Genomic DNA, 17828 nt, shown 5'->3' with positions numbered 1-17828 from the left:
GCGTCGCCCAAGAGAATTCCATCAAACTAAAGCCAGTATTTATGTATAGGTGAAAAAAAGAAGCAGATGATGTTTATCATTCGTTTTTGGTATAGGTCAATGTTTTGAAATAGTCAGTGACGAGTCGCGTTATAGCCCCCGTATAACCAAAGTGTGGACCAATAACAAATATTTGGAGACATGATTTTAGTCTGGAACCACAAAGTATCAAATTTCAAACTATTCGCTGGTCAAATGGGACTAATACTTCAACATTCCTTTTGGGGCATACCAAAACGTGCACATAAAAAATATTGTCATTTGGAAACACAAAATATCAAATTACAACCAATTCGGTGGTAAAATGGAACGTATTCCTCCAAAATTCCTTAATGTGACGCGTTGTTTTATATGGGGGGTTATATGAGGGGTATACAATAATGTATATATAGAGAATTTTTGGTAGAAATGTTTTTATCCTCTGAAAACACAAATCGTAATATAGAACCAATTCGGAGAGCAAAATGGACTAATACCTTCAAATTTCTTTTTAAGCAACCGGTCGCGTTATATGGGGCTGTACCAAAACTTGGATTTTTATAGCTCATTTTCAATATAAAAAATTTACGGACCTACAAGAAATTTGTCCAAAATTTTATCCGCATTCTTCAATCCGTTCGGACGATAGTAAGATTTCAACAGATAGACATACAAATGGACACCATTATATCGAGATAGAATTTCACTCTGGGATCTAAAATGATTATTTCGAAGATTTACAAATGGAAACGGTGGAGGGTTAAAAAAGTGACGAAAATGTCCTTTATAATTTTTGTCGTTTATTCAAAATAATATTGGCTGGTTACATTTTTTTATTCCTGCACATATCATGATGCAGTTTACCACCATCTACTAAAGGTACATATCGATAATGGGTTGTGACAAGAATAAAAATTCAAAAGGAAACAGAATGATCTCGCGGTTTTTTTTTCTTATTTTTTATTGAAATGGGAAATGATAATATACTGTCTTCACATACATAACAAAGACGCTTTCATTGTGCTCTTAAATTAACAATCTTCTTATTGATGTATGTATGTATATATGGACCATATCCCATGGTATGTTTTTTAATTTACATGATAATGAAAAAGGAAGTAAAAAAATATTGAAAAAATAGTACAAAAATATAAAAAGTAGTCGTCATACATACATTTGTATACACCAATGTATAAATAAAAGCCACCTCTGAGTACGGCAACAATAGTTTAATGTTAATGGTTTACAGTATTTACAATGTCATTTTACATACAAACTTTATTTAATTTACTTAATTTATTATGTAATCACCGTAAATCATGTCTCTCGCTCCACTTGATGGGAAGGGTGTAGGAGAAAATGTCCTTTTGAATTTCTTTCTTCTGTGGTAAACTTCCATTAACGGTACTATTCCATAGTGTGTCACTCGTTCGTTTTTTATAGCAATCAACAGCATTACATTTTTCAAAATCATTTATGTTGTCATCGCTGTATGCGGTTTCATCACTGGCATCAACATGGGCGGTATCGCAATTATCATTTCTTGTGTAAATGCTATTACGGTTGCTCTTGCTGCGGCACTTGGATTTGGCTTTAATTGTGGTAATACTCCCGTTACTGCTGTCGCTCCTTATTCTGTGGCAGTTGGCAATAAAAATGTGACATAGTGTTGCAAGCATACGGAGTAAAGCAAATGTCATCCCAAATGCGGTTAGAATAATAGCAAATTGGTTTGATGTCCGTACTTTAGGAGATGCCGCTGCATTTGTTTGCATTGCTTCGGGTCTTTCACCTAGAAAGAAATAGAAAAAATAAACGGAAAACAAAATATTATCATAATTGTATAGACTTCAATAAGAATTAAATAGAAATGTACACTATTTATCATAAATCTGCGTACTACTATTAACACTCAAAGACTATAATAGTGTTTGTGGACTTGAATACAAGTAATATGATGCGATATTGAAATCTTTTCTATAGTGATTTTCTGTAACTAGTTAATGCTGCTACATATTATTATTAATTAGAAATGTTAAAAGAAAACAAGTAAAAAGTTGTTAAGTTCGGCCGGGCCGAACTTTTATATCCCCTCCACCATAAAAACCCCGAAGGACAAATGAGCCGAACTTCCGCGTTATGGCGTGATGACGTTTTTACAAGAGACCCTGTAAGCCATCATTAATTAACTTTATATCTTTGTTTGTTGTTTTTGTAGAGCACTTAAGCAACATTGAACAAATATATAACGCTAATTCCTGATGGCCCACAGGGTCTCTAACAAAAATTTCATCACGCCATAACTCGGAAGTTCGACTCACGGCGGATCTGTCCTTCGGGCTTCATAATATACTCACCAAGGCCTTTCTTCCCCAAGAGGAATTTTTCGTGCCCCATTTGCTCCATTTTGTTTCACAGTGTTATCTAATCTAAAAAATGTGTTCAGCTAGGTGAAAGGTACCACCTACGGGGCTATATCAAAAAGTCAACCTATCTTTACATTTTTTGGCGGAAAGCTGGAAAGCTGCAAGGGAACTTCAAGAGTCAAATTGAGGGTAGTTTCATCAAAATAATGTAGACCCTCAAAAATGGACCCATGTTGACGAATTTAATGAAGAAATTTCGTGACCACTGAAAATTCCCGAATATCGGGAGGTAAAGTTATATGGAGGAATATACCAAAACATGGACCTATATTGACGATTATTTTTGAATAGACAAAATTGTAGCTAAAATTCTCAAAATACCGATCATTACAAATAGTTCGGTTAAAAATTGCAGCTAAAATTCTCAAAATACCGAAAATCAGGAGATACCGTTATATGGGGGCTACACAAAAACATGGACCTATGTTGACGGTGTTTCGTTGGAGATGTTTTATGTCCACTAAGAACTTTAAATGTCAAATTACAGCTATTTCGGCTAAAAACTGTAGCTAAAATTCTCAAAATACCGAAAATCGGGAGGTACCGTTATATGGGGGCTATACCAAAACATGGACCTATGTTGACGGTGTTTCGTTGGAGATGTTTTATAACCACTGAGAACCTCAAATGGCAAATTACAGCTAGTTCGGTTAAAAATTTTAGCTAAAATTCTCAAAATACCGAAAATCGGGAGGTACCGATATATGGGGGCTATACCAAAACATGGACCTATATTGACGATGTTTCGTGGAGATGTTTCATGACCATTAAGAACCTCAAATGTCAAATTACAGCTAGTTCTGTTAAAAATTGTAACTATAATGCTCAAAATACCGAAAATCGGCAGGTACCGTTATATGGGGGCTATACCAAAACATGGACCTATGTTGACGATGTTTAGTGGAGATATTTCATGACCACTGAGAACCTCAAATGGCAAATTACAGTTAGTTCGGTTAAAAATTGTAGCTAAAATTCTCAAAATACCGAAAATCGGGAGGTACCGATATATGGGGGCTATACCAAAACATGGACCTATGTTGACGATGTTTCGTGGAGATGTTTCATGACCACTAAGAACCTCAAATGCCAAATTACAGCTAGTTCGGTAAAAAATTGTAAATATAATGCTCAAAATACCGAAAATCGGGTGGTACGGTTATAAGGGGGCCATACCAAAACATGGACCTATGTTGACGATGTTTGGTGGAGATGTTTTATGACCACAGAGAACCTCAAATGTCAAATTGCAGATAGTTCGGTTACAAATTGTGGCTAAAATTTTCAAAATACCGAAAATCGGGAGGTACCGCTATATGGGGGCTATACCAAAACATGGACCTATGTTGACGACGTTTGGTGGAGATGTTTCATGACCACTGAGAACCTCAAATGTCAAATTGCAGGTAGTTCGGTTAAAAATTGTGGCTAAAATTCTCAAAATACCGAAAAGCGGGAGGTACCGTTATATGGGGACTATACCAAAACATGGACCTATGCCCATATCCTTTGGGATATAAGTTTGTTGATCACTAGGAACCCTAAGTACCAAATTATAGCTAATTCGGTCCGCAAATGTGGCGAAGAACGTCAAAATACCTCAAATCCGGAGGTACCGTTATATGGGGGCTATACCAAAGAGTGGACCGATATAGCCCATCTTCGAACCTGCCTATGGAAAAAAGACCCTCGGGTGCAAAATTTCAGCACGCTATCTCAATTATTACGGACGTTAGAGTGATTACAACAGACGGACAGACGGACATGGCTAGATCGTCTTAGAATTTTATCCTGATCAAGAATATATATACTTTATTGGGTCGCAAATGATTAGTTCGATGTGTTACAAACGGAATAACAGACTTAATATACCCTCCAACAAGTAAAAAAGAATCAGTCGGCTTTGCCGACAGAGATATACCCCCAGCCTATGTGAATTGAAACTTTCATCTAAGGTCAGATTGAATGTATTTAGGGTCTTTTCAGTATTTTGTGGCCTTTTTTGGACATTTTAACTTGACGACGAAATTGTGGATTAGGATTACAGTTCAAAAGTGTTGCAGAGGAGGTACTTATGGAAGTGGATCTTATTTATATCTTTTCGATGGATATCGCGCCCTCTAGTCATTTCGGTGGGTCATCGTATAACTTTTGGACTGCGTATAACACATGGACTTGTCCACGGAAAACATAATATCGCTGTAAGCAGGACCACAACGAACAGCATCGGTATACATTTCCAAAGGATCTACGAACAGACCTTAAACTACACTTAGATACAAATGTTGAAATATTCGGGGAAGTACTGTAAGTTGTGGACCAATATTGCCAATCTTCGAACCGAAACTATGACAAAATATGACGAAGCCCAATTTTGGTACCAGGAGGCGTGGACCGACATAACCCATCTTCGAACTTGAAACAAATTTGGAAAAAATATTAAGAAACCCAAATTTTGGACAAAATCGGTTCATCCGTTCTAGAGTTATAGTGCGCACCAGCCCGCCTGACAGACAGACGGTCAGACATTACTAATTCGACTCCAAATTGTCTGATACGGATTTCGTTCAAACATACTTGGGGTCTAAAACCATTATTTCGATAAGGCACATTATTTCGATAAGGCATATGAAAGTGTATATGGGCAATATTTTTAAAATTTAACATATATAGTTGAAGCCAAGGATTACCCTTTTATAACTCTTGAATTGTGGTTGTGTATTATACAAATTAAATGCTTTTGGAAAAAATTAAATGTTTTTAGACTTGGCAAAAAATATTGGCCTTTAAAGTTCACTTGCGTGGAAGCCGTGGCTATATTTATGTTAAAAAATGGGTAAAATGGGTTGAAGCCAACGTGTCTTTTTTTGTTTTTCTTTCGATTTATGAATAAACCACAATTTTTACGATTTTCCTGTCAAAGTAAATGTAGAAGCCAACCAAATAAGGAACATCTCACTAATGTAAAACTTTTAAAAATTTGATCTGCGTCTACCATTAAATGATGCTGACATCTTGAAGCCAGGTTTTACGTGTTTTTTGAAATTTTCTTCTAATTTCGTTCCGCAAACATGTTTTTCAAAAAATCATATATAACCCTCAAAATTTCGTGCGACTTATAGCGCGATTTTGAAAAAAATTTAAAAATGAAATGTATTAACGACGATTGCTGTAACTCCGTTATTTGACAACCTACGCCAACCTACTTTGCATCATTGTAAAGGTGGGATATTCTACTTTTTTAGTCAGGCTTTGCTTTTGGAACCTCCACATCCAAAGCTGTGATATTCGTCATTATAATTAAAATCGCAAAAATGAAAAGATGGGTTGTATTAGCGACTAATGCGATATCTTCGTTGTTTGACAACCTACGACAACCTACTATACATTGTTGTAAAGGTGATATTTTCTACTTTCATTTGCAGGTTTTGCTTTTGATATACCCCTTATAGATGCGGAGATATGCGCTTTGAAAAAAACGTTAACTTTTTCTCCAAATAAGTTTTTTGCCCATTCCGACCCCTGAATATTATCCCTGAATATTATCCAAAACCAATAGGCTTCTTCCCCTCCGTGACCGTTATCAACACCCAAAATTTGGTGACGACCCGATCAAAATTGCGACCTGTAGCGTGATTACAAGGTTTAGATAGACAGACGGACAGACGGACGGACGAAAACACATAATCAGATCGACTCAGCTCGTCGAGACATTCATTTTGGTATATAGCGAATAACAAAATTCCTTTACAATTCCATTTGAAAAAAATTAAAAATTTTTTTTACGAGCACATCTACGATTTTTGGTACAGAGGTAAAGGAAAAAAATCCGGTTTCAAATCTGCTCGCGTTCACGAAATTGGCCAATGCGCGCAAAAGTTATAGTGGTTTTTATTCTCATATAAAGAAAAAATATTTAAAAATATATTTTTTGTTGTTATGAGAAAATGTTTGCATAAATCGTTAACAACAGTCCATATCTATTCGTAGATGTTTAAATATTTATTAAATTTATTATTATTTTCGCGGAAAGTCAACAAATAATAAAAAAATTTTGAAGTAAATCCAAATTATCCTGTCCCAGAATCCGTACAAACCCTCAAAAAATAAATTAAAGAATATATGCGGAATCTAGACAATGCGTAGAAAAATATGTTACCAAATATATATTTTTTTGGTTTGATTCTAAAAATTAGAAAAAAATATTTGGGAGTTCTCCAACTATTTTGCTAAAATCCCATAGAATAATGAATGTATACAGTTAAAACTTCATCAAAAAATATGGTTTACCATCGCGAGAGTTTAACTGATTACTGTGATAACTTATAAGGGTAGGAAATTAAGAGTAATATTGAAATTACAATCATTCAATTAATATTATAATTAAAAAGCCTGTTATTCGCGAATTAGTTAAAGTCGGTTGATGCCCATCCGTTTTTGGATACAGCGAATCAATCTCTGTCAAAATTTATGCATATTTCGATGTTTCACTCAGGGGCCATTGTGTGCCACCAGTTGCATCATACACTGCAAAAAACCTTAAAGTTGGTAAAAGTCGCGCAATGTGCATACTAAATTCACGCAGGGTACAAAGGAAATTGAATGGCACTTGTAAATTTTAAACGCAAAAAATAGGTTTTTTTTTTAAAAAAAATCACGCATCAAATATTGGCCTTTAGACTCCAATTACTAGGATGCTGTAAGGAGCACACTCATGAGATATGCATTAAACGACGTAGAATCACGAGTTTTATAATCCTAATGTGAGTTTTGAATATTATCTTGTTGCGCGTCCGAATTATTAAAACAATTCAAAAAACCCCGAAATTCCGGCTTCAAAATGTCAGCATCAATTTTAGGTGGATGCAGTGGATATATCGAAAAATTATACACTAGTATCATATTGCCCATGAATTATTCTTTGAGTCTATCTTTGGGCATATGTCTATAAAATGTAAGGTTAAGCCTAAAATCGGAAGGGAGCATAAAAAACTTGTTGGCTTCAACCCATTTTTACCTATTTTTCTACATTGATGTCAACACAGCTTCCACGTAAATTAATTTTAATGGTCGACCTTATGGGATTCCTCCTAAAACACTTCAGTTTAAAGAATGTATATCATACTATATAGAATATGTTAACAGTTCGCGAATTCTGAAAGGGTGAAACTCGGATTCATCGATTGTAAAAAAATTTTGTTTTTCGCCATATATACGTATGGGTCTACGACCATTATTTCGATGCGTTACAAACTTTTTGGCCAAAACCAACTTATAATATCCTCCCCACATAGTGGTGTAGGGTATAAAAACACCTTTAACACATGAGGCAAGAACAATACAGCTTGGATTAAATGGAGAGCGGAGGAAATAAGTAGCGATATGTACAAACATATGTACACTTCCGAATGCCGCCCTGAAATAGTAACTGGGTGCATTCTCATGACGCTAATGGACCATATATATGACTAATCAAATATTATTAATCACATGCTTTCGTTGCAGTATCTGCTCGGGTGTTACCGTGAGAGCTATCCCAATCACCACGTGGTACCCGCCCTTTCAGGCAGATCAAGGAGAATTTTCATGATCTAGAGGAAGAGGTCCAGCGTTACAAGAGAGAACCTTGATCTAGAGCATGTCAAGCACGTTGGAATAACATTCATACGGCGGCAGTTGCAGATGCCATAAGCAGCTACAGTTTGAATGAAATGCAAACCTGAACGCCACAAAAAAACATACACATAAACACACATTTATAAAGGAGAATTTTCATGATCTAGAGGAAGAGGTCCAGCGTTACAAGAGAGAACCTTGATCTAGAACATGTCAAGCACGTTGGAATAACATTCATACGGCGGCAGTTGCAGATGCCATAAGCAGCTACAGTTTGAATGAAATGCAAACCTAAACGCCACAAAAAAACATACACATAAACACTAGGGTTATGACTTTTTGACATTTTTTCTCAAAAATAATTTCCTGCATCAAGGATGAATGAACTTTTGCCTAATAATCACTACGCTATCGTTTGTTCCATTGAAAAATAAAAAAAGTTCACGCACAAATCGATTTTAAAAATATAATTTTTTGAAAAAATGTATGAAATGAAAAAAATTTTTTTTTTTAAAAATTATTTTTTGTTGCACGAATGAATAAATATAAGCCTACTAATAACTATAATAATGTTTATTTCATTCAAATATTGAAAAAGCTCATGCACAAACCACTTTGAAAAAATTTTAAATTTTTTGTTTTTTGTTAAAAAATTATATCTTTAAATAAAAGCGTTTACGACATTTTTACAATTCTCAGAATTGAAGAAAATTAGTGAAAAATAAATTTTATGCCAGTTTAATTATCTCATGTGACTCGAAAGGTTATTTTCAATTGTATATCTGCTTACAGTGACTTCAAAAATTTGTTCATAATTTTGATAAATTCAAATTTTAAAATCATTTTGTGCGTGAGGTTTTTTAACCGAATCACCTTATAATTATGATTTTATGTAATCTTATGGAAAAACTCAACACGCTATGATACAGGGATATGAGGTTGTGCAAAAGTCATAACCCTAATAAACACACATTTATAAATTGTGGTGGTTTTTCTTTTATTGGCAATACCAAACACAAACAACAGACGCATAAGTACATAAAAATTCCAAATACAAGAAATAGTGTCACACTTTTAAAAAGAACAAGTAAGAAAGTATCAGTCAGCTGCGCTGACGGATATATACCCTCAGCCTCTGTAGGTACCGTAATGTGGGACTATACTTTGACATTACAAAAGGTGTTCTGATTCAAAGAGAACTCAAAATACTAAATTACGTTAAACCAGCAGTGCTGAATTGGGATTCCATGTGCTGTCGGTGTGTGTCATTTGGCTCACTTACACAATTAAAAAGAGAGCTTTTATTTTTGAAATGAAAATTTTCAACACACAAATTGTTCCTGTTACAAAGGACAACCCAACAAACCAACATTACTTGAGAAAATATTATATTAGAATTATAAATGCTTATGTAGCAACGGTACCTTTTCTACTGCCCCGCCAAACATACTTTACTTACTCTAGAGGATCTGTGGTTATATCCCATCGAAGTAGCCACGTTCCTGGAACTGGAGATTGACCCAGAGCCAGACTAATCAGAAGAAAGAATATACATATGTACATATAATACAAAACACTGTTACAACAACAACGATTGAATTAAATGAAGAAATATCATACTTTGTAATAAAGTTCGTAATATTTTTGTTTTACACATATAATAATTTCTTTTTATTTATTCTGGGATATTTTGCAATTGCTTCCATTTTTATTGCATCTTTGAACTGCATAAAAACACATTCCGAAGAGTGTCTTTATACTACATCGAAACACGTGCTTTGGATGCAACATAGACTGCATCCTATTCTACCCCAAAATGGTTAGTTAAAATGCGATTCCAAATGCCAAAGGATTACTTAAAATGTAATGCTAAAGGGTTAGTTAAAATGCAGTGCTAATGGATTGCATCTTTCAGTAGTCACGCTCTTGTAAAAATAATGAGTGAAAATGCATAATTTGATGCACTTCCAAATCACTCGTATATATGATTTATCTGCATCTTGGGAGGCAAACATTTTGCTGGGCATATATACATACATTCTATTATGTAGGACATTAAAAGAAAGCCATGATGTATGAACTCTATACTAATGCAAAGGATATCTCGTTATCCATTAGCTAAAAATAAGATATGTACATATGAGATATCAATGTATTAAACTCCCTAGAGTTGTCCCCTACCCCCCCTTTTATGTTCTTGTGTCACGGCATTAATTGAAATAGATTATGAATCAATTATATTTATATAACATAGATCTATAAGTGCATCAATTAATAGATAATATATGTTCATAAATTTGCATAATAAAATAGAGCAAGACAGAACATTTTTCATTTTGTTAATGATTAGTGCACACTTATGCCTAATGCATTTATATACAAAGGATACTGAATAAAGGAAAAATCAAACTTATGCTTGTATATTGCTAATATTACTGCATAGAAGCAATGCTTGGCTTATTTTGTAGTAGAAAATGTAGAAAAAAAGTCAAGTAGGTAAACTAACAGAAATATAGAGCTAAATTCAGGATAATTTACATTATTAATACGGGAACGAAAATGTTAATAAATAGGTCACACACTTTGAAAGCAGCAAAGCTAGTCAGAACACTATAGCAATTTATGTTTTTATTTATTTTGAATATTATATTAAAAAGAATTTTAACAACGGCGCCAATTTTTAATTGGTACTAGATTTGAGAAATTTCGGTTGGATTATGGGGCTAAAACATAACAGTACCAAAAATCGGACGGTATCGTTCTACGGGGGCTGTACTATATCGTGGACCTATAGTGACAATTGTGTGCAGATATATGTTATAGCTCCAACGGAGATTAAATAATGCTATGCAACGCTGAAAATTAATGCTACTTTAAGTATTCGGCATTTTTTGAATGTACATAGTATGACTACAAATTTTATGGCCTCATCTAAACCGGGCTAAAACTATATTTTGTTGTATATATGGACCTTTATCCCAGATTTTGATGCCCTAGATGGAGTTTTTCTTATGTGGTCTGTTCAACAGATAAGTTTTACTGGTTTAGGGCTACAATATTGCAAAGCAAAATTCATCTTTGTTCTAGGGCATCAAAATCGATAAAATAAAAAAATTACATAATTTCTGGAATTTTACATAATTTCTGGAAACCAAGTAACATTTTGCAAAAATCTTCCAAATTATGTTCTCAGAAAATCTGCATAACATTCTGAAACTGAAACATGCTTATTTCAGCAGTATTTTGTATCATATGCTTTACAACACGTATTTCAAACACTGTTCACACAAGCAGTTTATTCTCTCATTTGGGATTTCACCAAGTTACTGCATATTTATTAAATTTTAAACGAAATGTGTATTACATTAAAGTGAATATTTTTCCAAAAGAAAACATCAAGAAAAAGCTAACAGTTCTTGAGATACGCTGCAAAATATATACAAATTATGGCATTTTTAGCTTTTTTATAAAATTTAAGGCAATAGATGTAGTTTTTCGAGTTCATTATTTTTCCAAATATTTATACCCTACACCACTATGTGGAAAGGGTATTATAAGTTTGTTTTGGGAAAAATTCATGTAACACCGCGAAATATTCGTCGTAGACCCCCAATGTGGTATACCAATCTTCATATCTCGACGAGATAAAGCGATTTTGAGATGTGTGTACGTCCGTCCGTCTGTCCATTATAATTTGTAATCAAACTCCAGGCCGCAATTATGGACCGATCGTCACAAAGAAGAAGCTTGCAATTTGAGATGCCGATCAGATAATATATAGTGGGTTAAATGGACCACAACTTATTATTCCCTTGAGACACATTCCGCCTCTGTAAATAGTATTTGGAAGGCCAACTCTTGATCTTTCCATTGTTGCCAATTATGTTGATTTATGTGGTCAGATAACAGAGTTACAGCCTACTATATCCAGTTATTTGGTCCATATTTTAAATCCTGGAGGGCATATGCCGACAAAGTAGCAAATTGCAATAATGTGTGTGCTCGATAACGAGCCTTCTCCCATGACACAAATTGGCTCTATCATGACAGAGAAATACTCAGTTTTTACATTATTGCAAATTACGTGGAGCCCTAGCATATTAATTGTCCATTTTTTTTTAATCATTCATTGCAACATGCGTCGCTTCGCCACCTTTTTTCATAATCTACCGGGTATCGCTACCGTTAAAGTTTTTTTGAAATATTTGTTTAGGTGAAGGTGATGGCACCAACCCACACCCTCCATGCGTATAATTGAATATGATTAATTTTGCAATTTATAAATTAGTTTGCGTGTAAATTATTTGGATTTCTATTCATTATTAGTTCGCCTGCATTTTCATTAATCATATGTTTGGTACAAGTGCAATTTTTCGACGACAGATCTTCAATGGAAAATTTTTACATAGCATTTGTAGTGTTGAATAAATTGGAGCAGTATCCGTCGATTGACAATTTCACGGTCAAATATCAGAGATATGGCAAATTGCATTGTAACTGGGAATATTCGTTCGGGTTAGTTAGTTATATTAGGTGTATACCAAAAAGTATACTGATATTAAAAAAATCAAAGGGAGAAGGGAGGCTTATCTCATATCAGTGAGTGCACCCCGATTCATATTGGCTCTCGCCGGATCTGACACCTAATGAAGCGAAGTTTTACATGTCGCCAACATTACTGAGGGGTATTTTGTCACCGTTGAAAATTTGAATTTACCTGGTCGGGGAATCGAACACACGACCTTCAGCGACCTTATTAAGGCTTGATGTGATAAGGTGATAGAATCCACAATGTTATTTCTTACAATAAGTTTATTAATTTCATAAAAGAATTTTGATTTGCTGAAAGCTAATTCCGAGGGGTTGAGGTATAGGGTGTCACATGGTCGACCGCGTCCGACTATAGCATATGCTTACTTGTTTATTCTTGTCCTTATCTACAAATTTGCTTCAGAGGTCAGAATAAGATTCGCATTGGTTTTAGAGTTGTAGCCACGAATTGCTTTAAAAAGTCCATATTTAACCATCTTAAGATGGGGCCATAAAATCCAAGCTGGATCTGACACAACAAACCCCAACTAGGGTTTTTGGGTATGCATTTTCAAAATATCCTCAGTTCAAATTGTTTGCACAGGATTAACTTAAAGATGTTGCACAGTGTAATATGTGTGAGAATTGTTTAATTTTGGTCAACGAGTTTTGCAACCTCTGAGCGCCTTAATGGTCAACTTACAGATAATTCACACAACAAATTTAGCAAAAAATAACAAAATACCTAAAATCGGGAAGTGCCTTTATATGGAGGATATTCCAAAACTTAGGTCGAGATAGCCCATATTTTTTTCTCATTGAGCTCTTGTATCCGCTGACATCACACAATATAAATTCCAAAAAAAAATTGACAAAAAACCCTCGAAATACATAAAAGTGGGCAACGCAGGTTCGGCTTAAACCTGGATATATATGGGCAGTTTGTTTTAGTTTGTTTGTTTCCAATTAACAACCAATTGGGTAAAAATGTGACTAAAACTTCAAAAAATATTAAATGGGGGCTACCCTTAAATGGGAGCTGTAACAAAACGTGGACCTGTACTGTTTGATTTCTTGCAAGGTATGTTCTGTGTTTTTTGCTATGACTAAATATCAAATTTCAGTCATTCCGTTTGAATAATGTGCCTAAAACTGTCAACATAACGATAATCAAGAGGACCGTTCTATATATCCAACAAAGACCAAATGCAAATTTTCAGACATTTTGTTGTCATATTGGAGCTAAAACCATTAAAATACCGAAAATTGAGAGGGACCGTTCTATGGGGGCTATACGAGTATGAAGACGTAAAGCTATACCGGAAAATTTCATATCCCTAACGAAAACTATATACAAAATTTCAGCCATTTCGGTGGGTTATTGAGGGCAAAACCTACAAAATACCGGGAGGTACGTTTCTATGGTGGCTATATGAAGACATTGGCCTATGTATCCTGCTAAATCTTTTCTGCAATATTTTATACCCCCATGTAAGACTTAGTACCAAATTTCAGCCATTTCGGTGGAATATTGTTGGTACAACCTTCAAAATACCGAAAATAGGGAGGTACCGTCGTCCTATGCGTGCTATATGAAGGCATGGACCGACAAATTTCAGATGGAAAGTTTTATATCCCTAACGAAGACTAAGTACTTACTTTAACAATTTCTGTGGGATATAGAGGTCACAACCCTTAAAATACGGAAAATTGCGTGATACCATTCTATGGGGCTTCTGTGCAGACTTAGACCCATACCGGAAATTTTAGGTTGAAAGTTTTATACCCTCAACGAAGACTAAATACCAAATTTCATCCATTTGGATGGGATTATGAGGCCACAACATTAAAAAAAAATCAGGAGGAACCGTTCTATGAGGGCTTGGACCCATAGCGAGGAATTTCAGGTGGAAAGTTTTATACCCCCAAACGAAGACTAAATACCATCATTCAGCCATTTCGGTGGAATATTGTGGCCACAATCTTCAAAATACTGAAAATTGGGAGGTACCGTTATATGGGGCCTATATGAAAACGTCATTCAATACCAAATATCCTAGGAGTAGTATAAACTTCTATACCAAACAAGTAAAAAAGTGTCAGTTGGCTTTGCCAACAGAGATATACCCTCAGCCAGTGTATATTGAAACAATTTTTCCCAAAAAACGTATGTATTTAGGGGATTTTAAAAATTTTGGATGTATGAACCGACAAAAATGTTGATTAGGATTAAAGATCAAAAGTTTTGAGGAGGAGATACTTAAAGGAATGGATCGAGATTGACCATTATGGAAGTGGATGTCCAGCCACAACATATGGTGCCATAGGGGGTTTTTACACTCTTCGGGCTGTTTGATCAAGAAGTATGGACTTGCCCCTAAAAAAACTTTTACCATCGTAATTGAGGCAGCGAATGCAGGTTGCTTCAAAAAAAATCAAAGTGATTCGATATCAGGTCTTAAAATGAAACAAAAAAAAACATTGTTCCACAACATCCCATACGGGACAAGGGAGACTTCTCTCATATCAATGAGTGCACCCCGATTCATATTTAGCTCAATGATATGGGACCTACTGTTTATCGCCGAGTCCGAACGGCGTGTCTTAAGACACCACTTGTGGAGAAGCTTTTCAAGGCTGAAATACTCAGGAAATGTCGCCAACATTACTGAGGGGTATTTTGCCACCGTTGAAAAATGTTTGATGTTGCCTGGCCGGGGAATCGAACCCCCGACCTTCTGCGTGCAAGGCGGGCGTGCATACCATTGCACAACGGTGGCACCCTTAAACTGAACTTATCCGAAATTTTGTGGGGGAGGTACTGGATGGAGTGGACAAACTCAAACTTAAACTATGTTTGGACAAAATATTACTAAGGCCAAATTTTGGACCGAATCGGCAGTTTCGTTCGAGAGTTATCTTGCGCTCCAAACACCTCACACGGTGTCATAGGGGTTTTTTCAAATTTCAGGCTATTTTCCCAGGAAATATGGACTTGCCCCAGATGAAGCTTGTACCGTCGTATGGAGGGCAGTGAATACAAGTCGCTAAAACAAAAATCAAAGCGATTTGAGAGATGGCCCTAAACTAAACGTTTCCGAAATTTTGTGTGGGAAGTAACCGAAGGAGTTGACCGATTGAGTCCATATTGAAACCTTATCTGAGTCTGGTACACATTTCACGATGGGCAAAGTATGGACCAAATCGGTTGCTCCCTTCAAGAGTTATCGTGCGCACAAATTTTACGAACATTTTCGAATTTTTGTGGGGGAGGTACCATAAGGAGTGACCCATATAGCCCATTTTCGAACTTAAACTAAGTTTGGGTAAAATATTTCGAAAGCCAACATTTGTAACCGAATCGGTTTATCCGTTCGAGAGTTATCGTGCGCTCCAGCCAGCCAGCCAGACAGACGGACGGACATTGCTCAATCGACTCCAAATTGTCTGAAACACATTTCGTCCAAACATACTCGGGTTCTAAAACCATTATTTAGATGAGACACATTTTGCCCATATGAAAGTGTATATACCTTCGTTAGCATAAATGCTAAGGGTATAATTACAAAGATCTATCTTAAAAATTGAGAGCTATATCTTGAAATCATGATTTCAACATACAGACGGACATGGCATAGAATTGTATGTTGTTGATCAAAAATATATATTTAATGGGTTTTCGATGTGTTACCAACGGAAGGACAAATTTAATTATACGCTCCATATTATGGCAGAGAGCATAAAAAGTGGTCGTGTTAGGGTCTTTAGGCCCCAAATATCTACGTAAAGTCTGAGATACATTCGTAAGTTTTGCAAATAAAGCGATTTCAAAAAATAGGGCATATGGCCGTTCTATTCGGGGGTAGCCCTGTACAATCCTAAAAATTTCAGGAAAATAGTTTCAGTAGTTTTGTAGATGTAATATATTTAAAAAAGTGGGCGTGGTCAAGATTTTTTTTCGTTAGAAATTTAAGTTGGATAATGACGACAATTTCAATAAATAATTATACAAAAATTGTATGCTCCTACCGAAATCTAAATTCACACTCAAAGTCATCTTGGAAGTGTCGCTCCTGTTAAAAATCATTTTTGTACCCTCAGCATTTATGATAACGAGGGCATATACATTTTCATACGGGCAAAATGTGCTTCATCAAAATAATGGTTTTAGACCCCAAGTATGTTTGGAAGAAATGTGTTTCAGACAATTTGAGTTGATTTAGCCATGTCCGTCCATCTGTCTGTCTGGCTGGTGCGCACGATAACTCTCGAACGGATGAACCGATTTGGTCAAAAATTCGGCCTTCTTAATATTTCGTCGAAACATAGTTTAAGTTCGAAGATGGGCCACATCGGTCCACTCCTTCAGGTACATCCCCCACAAAAGTTCGGAAATGTTCGGAAAATTTGTGCGCACGATAACTCTTAAAGGAAGTAACCGATTTGGTCTATACTTTGAAATTTTTACCAGATTTAGATGAGGTTTTAATATGGACTCAATCGGTCCACTGCTTCGGGTACCTCCCACACAAAGTTTCGGAAAAGTTCAGTTTTGGAACTGTATTCACTGTCTCCATACGACGCTATAAGTTTCATCAGGGGCAAGTCCATACTTCCTTAGAAAATAGCCTGAAAACCCCCTGTGATACCGTGTGTAGTGGTTGGAGCGCAAGATAACTCTCGAACGGATCTACCGATTCGGTCTAAAATGTGGCCTTCGTAATATTTTGTGCAAACTTAGTTTAAGTTCGAAGATAAGCCATATCGGTCCACTCCTTCAGGTACCTCCCCCACAAAAGCTAATAGATGTTCGGAAAAATTGTGCGCACGATAACTATTGATGGGAGTGACCGATTTGGTCCATACTTTACACATCCAAATATATCTGCCAGATATAGATCAAGTTAGAATATAGACTATATTTGCCCACTCCTTCGGGTACCTCCCACACAAAATGTTGGATAAATTCACTTTAAGACCTGCTCTCGAATCACTTAGATTTTTGTTGAAGCAACTTGCATTCACTGCCTCAATTACGACATTAAAAGTTTTTCAGGGGCAAGTCCATACTTCTTAAAAAACCCCTATGGTAGAATATGTAGTGGCTGGAGAGCTCGAACCGAATACTGCGTTCCTCCACACTTTCGATATTATAATATTTCTTCGAATATTAGATGAAATTCAAAGCATAGGTCCACTCCTTCCGGTACCTCCCCCATAAAAGTTCGACAATTTTTG

General features: G+C 35.7%; 1 protein-coding gene across 10 annotated transcripts in view; it reads right to left on the bottom strand.

Annotated features, from left to right (window-relative positions):
• Positions 1 to 1232: 1232 nt before the first annotated feature.
• The window catches only part of dpr10 (defective proboscis extension response 10), a 668864-nt gene continuing 652268 nt past the window's right edge, over positions 1233 to 17828 (bottom strand). For all 10 annotated transcript variants that reach the window (XM_073981530.1, XM_073981538.1, XM_073981529.1 and 7 more), the window contains one exon: positions 1233 to 1810. In XM_073981530.1, the coding sequence (XP_073837631.1) occupies positions 1326 to 1810 (485 nt within the window). In that variant the 3' untranslated portion in view covers positions 1233 to 1325. The remainder of the gene's footprint in view (positions 1811 to 17828) is intronic.

This window comes from Musca autumnalis, unplaced genomic scaffold (genome assembly GCF_047663935.1).
Source record: "Musca autumnalis isolate F117 unplaced genomic scaffold, ASM4766393v1 scaffold_4, whole genome shotgun sequence".
Lineage (NCBI taxonomy): Eukaryota > Metazoa > Arthropoda > Insecta > Diptera > Muscidae > Musca > Musca autumnalis.
Note: the sequence above shows the minus strand (reverse complement) of the source record. Positions and strands in the feature narration are given on the sequence as shown.